The following is an 11,136-nucleotide window of genomic DNA, read 5'->3' as shown; positions in this document are numbered from 1 at the left end:
GCGTCCAGCCGTCGGCGGGCGGCTGTTGGCCGGGGCTGACCAGCACGCGCGTGCGCGCCGCCAGCAGCGTCGGCACCGGCAGCTGGGGCGGCGCCGCGCCCACAACCGCCTGCTGCTGCTGCCGGCGGCCGAGGGGCGTGAACGGGCGGCCCGACCGGGGCGGGCACGGCACGAGACGGCGGGGAGACGGCCGCAGCCGACGCTGGTCACCAGCGAGGCAGAGACGGACTATGGGCCACTCCTGATGATAATGACGCGGGGAGGACGGGACATCATGGCACATGCAGTCACTGGCATGCCTTGACACACCACACATATTGACACCAGACAGTTGTTTTCGCCAGACATTGGCTTACAATTTATTACCTTTGGAATCATTACTTGTACATAACTGTCAATTATTGACAGTTGTGTGCAAGTAATGATTCGATGCTTAGCGATGTGCATAGGAAAAGATGCGATACGATGCTGCCGGCGGCCGAAGATTGCTAAGCCTCCCATACGATGCTTAGCAAGTCCATAGGAGAAGAACGATTCACTCCGCAAATACTTGTTTTTGCCGAGATAAGAGACGTTGCTGGGGCCCTTTTTACAATGGACAGAAACGCGTATATTATCATATACGCGTTTTCGCCCAGATACGCGTTTTCGACTTTGACAACCGTTAGGTTTCAATACCGTCTTCCCATGTCAAAAAACATCCTCAGCAGTTAAGACTTAAGTTATTTCCATTTATTTTCATTTTTTACATTGCTAGATAGAGAACTGCTTTCGCTTCCGATTGGTATGCAATTTCTACTCACTGGTTCTGGTTAACGGCCATGACACCGAAATAACCCCAAAAACGTTCTCCTGAACAATTATGAAATTGCTAGTTACGCGTTTTTGACTTTTGACGGCAGAATATATTCAAAGATCATTTCGAATCACCACCCTCATCTGAATGACGTTTTCCAGGCGCTGGCCGGCTCGACTGCCGCCCAGTCGGCTTACCCTGTGCACCTGCAGGTATTCCCTGACGAAGGCGGTCTGCTGGGCGGCCGACTGGCGCGCCTCGCTGGCGGCGGCGCCGGCCAGCAGCCGGCCCAGCCAGGCCAGCGCCGCCGCCGGCTCCTGCAGCGTCTCCGAGTGGCGCGCCAGTGTGAAGGCGATGTGGTCGTCGGCCAGCCGCCAGCCGTGGCCCTCGTACACCTGGCGGCGGCGGCGGCGGCGGCGGCGTAAAGGCGGCGGTCACACTCCGCCAGCCGGTGAGCCGTGGAGTGGGGTCCTCGCACACCCGGCCACGCGACACGTCTCTCCGTTTGGCGAGGTGGTAACGTTTTTTGCGGGAACAACTATGTTACATAAGTTGGGAGCGGCGAAAAAATCGGGAAAGAGAGAAAATAGCATGGAATAACTGGTTAGGAAAAGAAAACAGAACGGAGGGTGAGCGAGGGAGGAGGGGAGGAATAAGGAACACAAGGACGAGGGAGGGAGGTAAGAGAAGGAGACAAGGAGAGGAATGGATACGAAAGCTCACCCTCCAACATCGAAATGAGCGTTCGACATATCGCGACATTCAAAACACCAGCCACAAGCCCATAACTGCTCCCGACGCGCACCGCCACGCCCATGACAACAGCCTGTTGGCTGACAAGTCACGTGCTTAAATAAGTGGGCGTCTTCTAACAACACAAATGGTTACAAACACCCACAGATGGAGCCAGACCCCAGAAAAGCCGCCTCTGTAGCCGCCGGTGACGGGCCGCCCGGGCGGGCCGGTCCGCCCCGGCCCCTCCCCGCTCGGGCCGGCTGTTCACCTGCAGCGCCTGCTGGTACGCGCGCAGAGTCCGCCCCGACACCTCCCGCTCTGGCCGGCTGCTCACCTGCAGCGCCTGCTGGTACGCGCGAAGACAGTCCGCCCCGACACCTCCCGCTCTGGCCGGCTGCTCACCTGCAGCGCCTGCTGGTACGCGCGAAGACAATCCGCCCCGACACCTCCCGCTCTGGCCGGCTGCTCACCTGCAGCGCCTGCTGGTACGCGCGCAGACAGTCCGCCCCGACACCTCCCCGCTCGGGTCGGCTACTCACCTGCAGCGCCTGCTGGTACGCGCGCAGACAGTCCGCCCCGACACCTCCCCGCTCGGGTCGGCTGCTCACCTGCAGCGCCTGCTGGTACGCGCGCAGACAGTCCGCCCCGGCACCTCCCCACTCGGGCCGGCTGCTCACCTGCAGCGCCTGCTGGTACGCGCGCAGACAGTCCGCCCCGGCACCTCCCCGCTCGGGCCGGCTGCTCACCTGCAGCGCCTGCTGGTACGCGCGCAGACAGTCCGCTCCGGCACCTCCCCGCTCGGGCCGGCTGCTCACCTGCAGCGCCTGCTGGCACGCGCGCAGACAGTCCGCCCCGACACCTCCCCGCTCGGGCCGGCTGCTCACCTGCAGCGCCTGCTGGTACGCGCGCAGGGAGTGGCGCCGTTGGCCTGCCTTAGCGAACCGGTGACCAGAGAGGATCATGTGGAAGGCGTACTTGCGCCGGCCGGCCGGCTGTGTGTTCAGGAAACAGTGTGCCGCCTGCTCCAGCAGCAGCGCCGACCTGGCGGTGGCCGCCGCAACCTCAGCCTCCCGAGACACGCACAAGGTGGCGGTAATCGTGTCAGCTGATACGCACACTGCGGAAATCATTGTGATGAAATCTTGCATTTTTGCAAGCCTTACAATATTTTGGACCTTCTGGACTTGCCACCCCATGTGGTCTGACAACTGACAACTGGTCCGATGTAATCTGACCTGACACGAGGTCCACTGACCTGACCTGACCTGAGCTGACCCACGCGGTACTGTGACCCGACCTGACACGCACCTGAGGTCAGCGTCCTCCGCCGTCAGTCGGATGAACTGCAGGGCCGCTTCCGCGAACTGTCCGCGGTCCTTCAGACACTCGGTGCTGAAGAGCGTGGCACGCAGCGCGAAATTTGGCATCCTGTCGGAAAATGGACGAACGTCTACTACCAGACGGCATCGATAGGTAGCGTACAGCATTAAGTGACGTCTCCATCACGCAATAGCATGGACTGTATTGTCCACCACCGTTCTTTGGAAAGCCCAGAGATAGACGAGAGGCTAGCGACAGCTTTGTGAGACATCTAAACTAACGCCCTAAGATTCCCGTCCCCATTCCACTGCAGCGCGGGCACGTGATGCAACCGATTGGTGTTTTCCCAAACACCAACAACGACGGTGGACGGATGGTCCCTTCATCTTCACCAACCCAACCCGGCCACCGGAGCTGGCCCTCCGCCCTTCTTTCCTCATTCACCACCTCATTCTGAATCCCCGCATTGGCCGGGACAGGCTGGGTACATCAGCCTTGAGTGGGCTGGAGTGTCCCCCCCCCCTCTCTCTTCCCCCCCCCCCCCCTAGCGGGAACCCCGGCCGGACGACGCGGAGGCCCAGAGGTTCATTGTTCGGGGTAAGTCTCGGCAGCAGCGGACCGCCACATGGCCCAGCCTTGCCGCGCCACTCAGTTCCCCCAGTCAGCACATTGCACCCACTCAGAACTTCCACCAAACCAAATCTGACTGATATGGCCCAGCACCGAACTGTCAGCTGCGCGGCCGACGGCGCTGGGACTGCCGACCTGCACGTGTCCAGGTAGGTGGTGACGGCTTGGTCCAGGTAATGCTGCGGGAACGCCTTGCCCTGGGCGCCGTGAAGAAACACCGACAGTGCTGCCATCTCTACGGCGCCGGCGAAGTGCAGCCACGCCGAGTCGCCGTTAAAGTCGCGTTTCGCTGTGTGATACGCCTGTGAACACAGGACGTGACCTCACTGTGTGACAGCACGAGTAATGCCGTCCGCCTGACACATAGAATCACATGTCAAATGGTAGCCATCATCACAGCACTGTGATATCATTGCAATGCCCCTGGCCATATCCGGCGTGATTACCTGGTAGGCCAGGTCATAGTGGCCGAACATGAAGGCCAGGTCCCCGAGCCGCCGCACCTGAATCTCAGGAGCTTCGTGGCTGTATCTGAAGACACAAAACACACACCAGGCCTGGTCAGCCCCATCCATACAAGCTGACCAACAGTTTCAGCACAAACAAAGCATGCCAATTCATGCGCAACCAGAGCCAGATACAAACATTCAAGAATATGACTGGGTGACAGGGGGGGGGGGGCTGGGGGAGGGGCAGCAGACCTTTTCTATCGCCTCTATCCCGCTCCTGACACGTGTCTGTCAGCAGGGTTCCGTCCGACCACTCACATGACGCTGTTGGCGGGCGCTGCGGCGCTCGAGCCGGGCTGTTTGCCGCCGAACCAGCGTTTGGTGGCGCTGAGCAGGGAGCGACTGACACCCTTCCTGTTGTTCACCTGCGGGGAAGGCCCGAGGGGTGACAATGAGGCGGAGAAGGCCCGAGGGGTGACACTGAGGCCCGAGCGGTGACAGTGAGGCGGAGAAGGCCCGAGGGGTGGCACCGAGGCCCGAGCGGTGACAGAGGCGGAGAAGGCCCCAGGGGTGGCACTGAGGCGGAGAAGGCCCGAAGGGTGACACTGAGGCGGAGAAGGCCCAAGGGGTGACACTGAGGCGGAGAAGGCCCGAGGGGTGACACTGTGGCGGAGAAGGTCCCAGGGGTGGCACTGAGGCAGAGAAGGCCCGAGGAGCGACATTGAGGCGGAGAAGGCCCGGGCGGTGACACTGGGGCGGAGAAGGCCCGAGGGGTGAAACTAAGGCGGAGAAGGTCCGAGGGGTGACACTGAGGCCCGAGCAGTGACACTGAGGCGGAGAGGGTCCGAGGGGCGACAAGGAGGCGGAGAAGGCCCGAAGGGTGACACTGAGGCGGAGAGGGCCCCAGAGGTGACACTGAGGGCGGTCGCGGCGCCGATAGGACCTACTTGCGCTCTCGGCGAAAGGGACAGACACGACCGGGGAGGACATCGTGGGGCGGCGGCAATGACGGCTCTAGGAGCCCCGGGTGACGGCCATATGAGACACGGAGGCGACAATGAACCCCCTCCAGTCGCTGACAGGTGTCATCGCCCAGAACGTGATCACGGGAAGATCAACGTCACTCGAAATCCGCGCGATCGACCCAAAAAGGACCACTCTGAGCGAGAGCCGCTCTGCGTCGAGATAGAAAAAGAAAGTCTCGAGCAATAGGAATCGCTCAACAGAACAAAGCAGATAGAAACCGCGTGGGATAGCCACTGATCGCCAGCTACGGGCACGAGGCGCGACGTACGACATCGCTGAGGGCCCGCATCTGGCGCTCCACGTGCGGCAGCAGGCCGCGGATGCACAGCTCCGAGATAAAGATGGTGACCCGGTCCAGGTCGGAGGCCGACAGGCAGGCGCCGTGACCCTGCCGACGGGTCAGGGTCAGACGCTGCACCAGACGGGGAGTGGGCTGGCGGAGCAGACACCGACCATGTCACGTGCGGCCCACGCCGATCGACAATTGTAACTCGACTAAAGCTATTTTCACCATTGACAGCCATATCATACGCGCCTTTGCAATCAACTACACAAAGTGCGATTAATAGCTCTCTAATTGATCTGGTCATGTTCTCTTGCACCCCGGACAAAGTTATGGTACTACACCACCGTCACGGGCACTCACCACCGCGCCGACGCCGCCCGTCTGGGCGGGGTAGCTGACGCGGTTGACCAGCACGGCGGGCGCCGCCGGGTCGCGCACCGGCGCCGGCCGGTCGGCGGCGGCCGGTGGCGAGGCCGGCTCGGCCGGCGCCGGCCGCGGCGGCGGCGGCGAGCCGGACCGGCCCAGCTCCGGCGACAGCGGGTGGTCGGCGATCATCGGCGGCAGCGGCGGCGGCGACGCCGGTCCACCCAGCTCGCCCTCCACCACGCGCGCCGGCAGCGACGTCAGCTCGGCCACCTCTGCCGGCGTGTCTGGACCGGAGCGCTGGGCCGGCGTGGCCTCCTACGGCGAAGCGAGGGGCAGGGTCATAGGCGGCAGACCCACTGAACTGGCGAGAAGACGGGGTGGGGGACAGGTCTCGACGCACCATCGAGAACGCCACGCATTTCAGTCTTTCTCAGATTATCACACTTTTGTTAATATTCCAGAGCTGAGCAAGAGACCGCAGCTTAGAAAATACAATAAAACATTGCACACAATCTAACTCTATATCTGTCAACTGCATCCAGAAAAAACACCCGAAACTGTCTATACAACAGCTCTTACCAGATAATATCTTTGGTTGGTCGTGACCGCAGGCATAACCGTATCACATCAATATATTTAGATTGAGTTCTTCTTCAGCCTAATCTGCCGTGTACCGTCACTATCCACCAACAGCTGCTCCCTTGATCACGGCATCCCGCCGGCTGCGTCCAGCTCGGCCCGGCTCCGCCCGGCCAGCAGGCGGCGCGCGCTGCCCGCCGTCTCACCAGGTGGGCGGCCGGCCGGCGCACGTGCGTTGCCCACGGATCGGGGCTGTGCGGCTCCTGGTGTTCGGGTGGGCGTGAGTTGAGCCGCAGGTGGTGGCAACAGTGGGCACCGTACGTCGACTTCATCTGCTCGAACACGGCGCTGGCGCTGCCAACACCCGGCAGCGACGTCACAGCGCGGCACCACGCCCACCAGGCAGACAACAGGAACTAGGAACGCTGAGACGACGGGCAGCCGCTGCTTGGGTGCAGGATCGCAGCACTCGTCGGCTTCGGCCACAACCGCCGCCACGTAAAGAGGACGTGTACGGGCAAGATCCGTAAAGGCGTGCTTCCCTGGTCACTCCTGGCTTTATCTTGTAAAATCAGTGACTGTGCTTAACTCAAACGCAAACCACTGTTTAACCGGACTCCCAGCTCCTGGCAACAAACCTTGGTGACGAAGCCTGGGTCCAAGCCTCGTCTCCCACACCCCTGCTGACCTGACCTCTCGCCACTCCCGGGCCCCTCCGCCCCCGGCCGCCCAGCCGACACTGACCTGGCCTCGGGCGTGGCGGACGAGTCCGTCACCAGCAGGTGGTAGAGCAGCACGTTGTTGGAGAACCAGCGCGCGCCGCCGGCCGGCTGGCCGTGCTGCAGCTGGTGCTGCTGCTGCACCAGCTGCTGCAGCTGCTGCAGCGGCGCCGCCGCCCCGCTACTCACAGCCAGCAGGCAGGCCACGTAGCGGCGCACGAACTCGTGCTCCCCGGCCGGCTCCACCTGGTGGCGCGGTCACCGGTCACGGTAAGGTTACGGCCGGTCACGGTCAGCTTACGACCGGTCACGGTCAGTTCTCGACTGGACAATGTCAGGTCACGGCCGGCCACAGCCAGGTCACGGTCAGGTCACGGTCAGGCACTGTCAACTCACGGTGAATTCGGGCTCTGGTCACGGCCCCGTTACAGGGTCAATGGGGGAGTTCAGTTCCGGACCACTCACCACGAAAGAGGAGGACTAGGGAGAAATGAGGATGGAGAAAGAACGGGAACGAGGCTGCTCGCGGCCGAAATTCTCAACGGAACGCTTTGGACAAACGTACCTGACATAAAACAGTGGGAGCAAACTTTGCATAATGCCACAAAGAGGCAAAAACTACACGAAATGAAAAGGCTTTTTATGCTTCCCATGACTCCAGAGTATATCTTGGCTATGACTTTGTGACCACGCATGAACAGCTACGGAAACTAAGCGTTCCGGTCTACGGGTAAAATTGCTGAACTTTGCACAAAACAGTCAGTCCAGACAGTACCAGAATTTCTATATCTTCGTGGAACTGCCACATCTACGCAAAAAGGGGCACTCCTCGCGATTCTGTCCAAAATAAACGACACTGCCAGAAACAGTCCCATACTGATTGGCATCACCCTCCACGCGGATCCGCACGGTACCGCACCCGCGCTGAGCGGTGCATGCCAGCGCTCGCCCGCGCCGCGTCACATTAACCGCTCCGATCCCATGACCTGAGGCGGCGGTCGTGCGGGCCAGCACGCGCAGCTCGAAGCACCAGGGCGAGCGGGCGCCCCACTGACCTGCAGGAAGCGGTCTCGCCAGGACTCGAACCACGGCGTGTTGGGCCGCACCGAGCCGTCCTCCGGCAGCGGCAGCTGGCTCTGGGAGACGGCGTCGGAGAGCTGGCGCTTGGCCTGGTGGGCCGGCGGCGGTGCCGACAGGCTCCAGTCGTCCAGCCAGAGGTGCAGCTCGCGCACGGTCACCTGCGTCCCCAGCGGGTCCCGGTACTGCACTGCAAACCGGCACGGCCACCGGTGAGACCGGCACGGTACGCGGGGAGGCCGGACTGCACTGACACCGGCATGGTACGCGGGGAGGCCGGACTGCACTGACACCGGCACGGTACGCGGGGAGCCGGACTGCACTGACACCGGCACGGTACGCGGGGAGGCCGGACGGTGTCTGCACTGACACCGGCACGGTGCGCGGGGAGGCCGGACTGCACTGACACCGGCACGGTACGCGGGGAGGCCGGACAACACTGACACCGGTACGGTACGCGGGGAGGCCGGACTGCACTGACACCGGCACGGTGCGCGGGGAGGCCGGGCTGCACTGACACTGGCACGGTACGCGGGGAGGCCGGACTGCACTGACACCGGCACGGTGCGCGGGGGGCCGGACTGCACTGACACCGGTACGGTACGCGGGGAGGCCGGACTGCACTGACACCGGCACGGTACGCGGGGAGGCCGGACTGCACTGACACCGGCACGGTACGCGGGGAGGCCGGACTGCACTGACACCGGCACGGTACGCTGGGAGGCTGGACTGCACTGACACCGGCACGGTACGCGGGGAGGCCGGACTGCACTGACACCGGCACGGTGCGCGGGGAGGCCGGCCGCTTTAGAACGCTGCACTGCAGTGGCAATCAAGCTGCTGCGCGATGCGCTGGATACTGCGTAATTTATCACGCTGCCGGCGTAATGACCCGGGACCCGGGCCGTGACATGCCACTGGAGCAGGCTCCGAGATTTGTGGCGTGTGACGCCACGTCACTCCTTATGTGACGTCGTCCAGGCACGCCGTAACAAGGAGAGATGTGACGTCATACATGTCGTAACGAGCAGAGCTGAGGCCGGACAATGGAAGGCAATCGCCGCGCATCGCTGTAGACCCTGCAAACAATACGTCAGACATACCATATCATGGATCGCGAAGACAATGAATAGAGGGCAAACGCGAACGCACCGGCCGCGAAGCCCAGCGTGTTTGAGATGCGGCCGACAGCGCGCCGGCGCCGTGACCTCGGCCGTGACCTTAGCGGCGCCCTCACCATCCGTGTTGAGCTGGCAGAAGGGCTGCAGCAGCTCCGTCAGCGTCAGGTCGTTCCGCATGCAGACGGCATCGGCCTCGGGCGAGGTCATGACGGCCACGCGCGGCCGGAACGCTCCCCGCACAAACTGCGCTGCCGATTGACTGCACTGCGCCATGGCGCGAGCTGTGCATGGGGCACACCAGTCACAAGTGGCACTAAGGCCCTGAAGGTGCAGGAGGGGCCCTCCCTGCAGGAGGGGCCACCACACTGCATGTGACATGTGACTGGTTCAGGCTCTCTGGGCCTTGCCATGATGGAGACAGACTCAACCCTGCAGATGGCATGGATGGAAGCAAAAGGGCTACACTGACAGTCAATCCAGACTTGCAGTCACTTGTAGTGTTGCTGGGCATTGCTGTCATAAACCTGAGCCTCAGCTCTGTACAGATGGGGGTAGAGGGTTGCACTGGCCTGCATCCAGAGCAGACCCACATACTGTGGATACATAAGATGAAGCTCAAATTTTGTATGGTGCTGGTGTGTGTGTGCATATTCTGCTGTTAGTGTCTCTCTTCTTACATCTCAACAGTTACAATTTCTACTCCACATAGAAACTAAGGTGCTGGCTAGAAGTCATGACAACCAGCAATGGGTCAGCAGGCTGAGCAAGACATCTGTGTTCACAGGCTGTCATAAGAGAAGCTCAGGGCCCTTTGAAAGAGAGCCTCATGTCAAAAGTGCCAAGCTTGGCTCTGTGCAAGAGTGACTAAAGAAAGATTTTAAGAAAAAACTGGTACATTAAGCAAAGTATTGTGTGTGTCTCCATGGAAATATCCTTAAGAATGCAGGATGCATTCCTGGGACATACACACCTGCAAAATACCAGAACCCATCACCAAAGTTGGGCAAAATAAAAATTTAGATGTAAAAATCAATCTAAGCAGTCCTTACAGGGAATGCACTTCAGAATACCCTTAAGAGTAAGTGAAAACAATTTGGGACTTTTTGAGAATCAAGGCATCCTATGCACTTCTCCCTCCAAACCAGCATACTCCAGGTAATGTTCTGGAACTGTCCCTTATATCAATACCTACACATTTTCATGTAAACTGGTACAGCTTAGATAAGCATTTTCACTTCTATGAAGCCAGGGATCACATTTGCCCATTAGTTTGTCCTATATATCTGGTGCTACACATACCTGACAGAAAATGACCCATACATCTGGTTGGTTACCTGGCTCGTGTCATATATCTGGTGCTGCACATACATATGACCAAACAAGGTAGGGTGCTGGAAGGTCATATTATGGACTTCAGAAACCAACATTCCATATCACACTGACATGCAAATGACAGAAACAATAATGATGTTTTACATTGGCATTCTGCCTCACATACAAGTGACTGCCAAATGAGAAGTTTTCAAGGAGGACCGTTTTAAGCAATATTGACGTTCAGTATAAAACACCGGAAGGCTTATCTATCTGTTTATCCAGCTAAAATTATATTCCGTCCTTCGTGCAGCGCGCTCTTGGCGTTCTAACATTCAGATGCAGGGTGGGCTAAAAAAGGCGTACAATTGTACAACTAAAAGTTGCATAGAACGGGTTGCAAACTCGCATTATGCTACACACCACAACACATCACAACGCTTTTACCTCCCGTGTTAACACGGAGCAAAGGCCAGCCCTCAGTGCAACAAAATCTCGCACATCGACATTTGCTCGCCGGCAAGGTACTATAAAAAGCAGGTACCATCAAGACTCTAAATGACGTCATCCAAGGCTTGATTGTGTGTCACGTGTGCTCTCAGGTGTAGATCGAGCAATTTTGAGTCAGCGAAATATGCATATAAAAACGTACATAACGCCTTATATATACAATGATAAACACAAAATATGTATACACTAAAAAATATGGCTATAATTTCAT

At 59.5% G+C, this 11,136-nt stretch overlaps 2 protein-coding genes across 2 annotated transcripts; both read right to left on the bottom strand.

Moving 5' to 3' along the window:
* Positions 1 to 909: 909 nt before the first annotated feature.
* LOC119105653 (trafficking protein particle complex subunit 8-like) lies at positions 910 to 5,684 on the bottom strand. Its single transcript, XM_037229112.1, has 9 exons — positions 5,603 to 5,684; positions 5,225 to 5,344; positions 4,249 to 4,355; positions 3,928 to 4,012; positions 3,617 to 3,783; positions 2,840 to 2,959; positions 2,416 to 2,572; positions 1,112 to 1,191; positions 910 to 1,057 (listed from the first exon to the last, which is right to left on the bottom strand). Exons 2-9 carry the CDS (start codon positions 5,243 to 5,245, stop codon positions 910 to 912), a joined length of 885 nt encoding a protein of 294 aa, XP_037085007.1. The 5' UTR covers positions 5,246 to 5,344; positions 5,603 to 5,684.
* An 831-nt stretch (positions 5,685 to 6,515) lies between these two features.
* On the bottom strand, positions 6,516 to 10,928 carry LOC119105652 (trafficking protein particle complex subunit 8). Its single transcript, XM_037229111.1, has 5 exons — positions 10,863 to 10,928; positions 9,221 to 9,385; positions 7,962 to 8,173; positions 7,034 to 7,152; positions 6,516 to 6,519 (listed from the first exon to the last, which is right to left on the bottom strand). The coding sequence occupies exons 2-5, from the start codon at positions 9,375 to 9,377 to the stop codon at positions 6,516 to 6,518; spliced, it is 492 nt and encodes a 163-aa protein (XP_037085006.1). The 5' UTR covers positions 9,378 to 9,385; positions 10,863 to 10,928.
* Positions 10,929 to 11,136: the final 208 nt, after the last annotated feature.

Source organism: Pollicipes pollicipes, unplaced genomic scaffold (assembly GCF_011947565.3).
Source record: "Pollicipes pollicipes isolate AB1234 unplaced genomic scaffold, Ppol_2.1 Scaffold_6138;HRSCAF=7277_pilon_pilon_pilon, whole genome shotgun sequence".
Classification (NCBI taxonomy): Eukaryota; Metazoa; Arthropoda; class Thecostraca; order Pollicipedomorpha; family Pollicipedidae; genus Pollicipes; species Pollicipes pollicipes.
This window is presented reverse-complemented; position numbering and strand designations above follow the sequence as displayed.

Coding starts and splice junctions, on each gene's coding strand:
- LOC119105653 (XM_037229112.1), bottom strand. CDS start 5,245: ATGCGGGCCCTCAGCGATGTC. Junction 3,784..3,927: donor ACTATGACCTGGCCTACCAG/GTAATCACGCCG, acceptor CTGTGTTCACAG/GCGTATCACACAGCGAAACG. Junction 1,058..1,111: donor CACTCGGAGACGCTGCAGGA/GCCGGCGGCGGC, acceptor CGCCGCCGCCAG/CGAGGCGCGCCAGTCGGCCG.
- LOC119105652 (XM_037229111.1), bottom strand. CDS start 9,377: ATGGCGCAGTGCAGTCAATCGGCAGCGCAGTTTGTGCGGGGAGCGTTC. Junction 8,174..9,220: donor CTGCCAGCTCAACACGGATG/GTGAGGGCGCCG, acceptor GCCGGTTTGCAG/TGCAGTACCGGGACCCGCTG. Junction 7,153..7,961: donor GGCGAGACCGCTTCCTGCAG/GTCAGTGGGGCG, acceptor CCGCGCCACCAG/GTGGAGCCGGCCGGGGAGCA.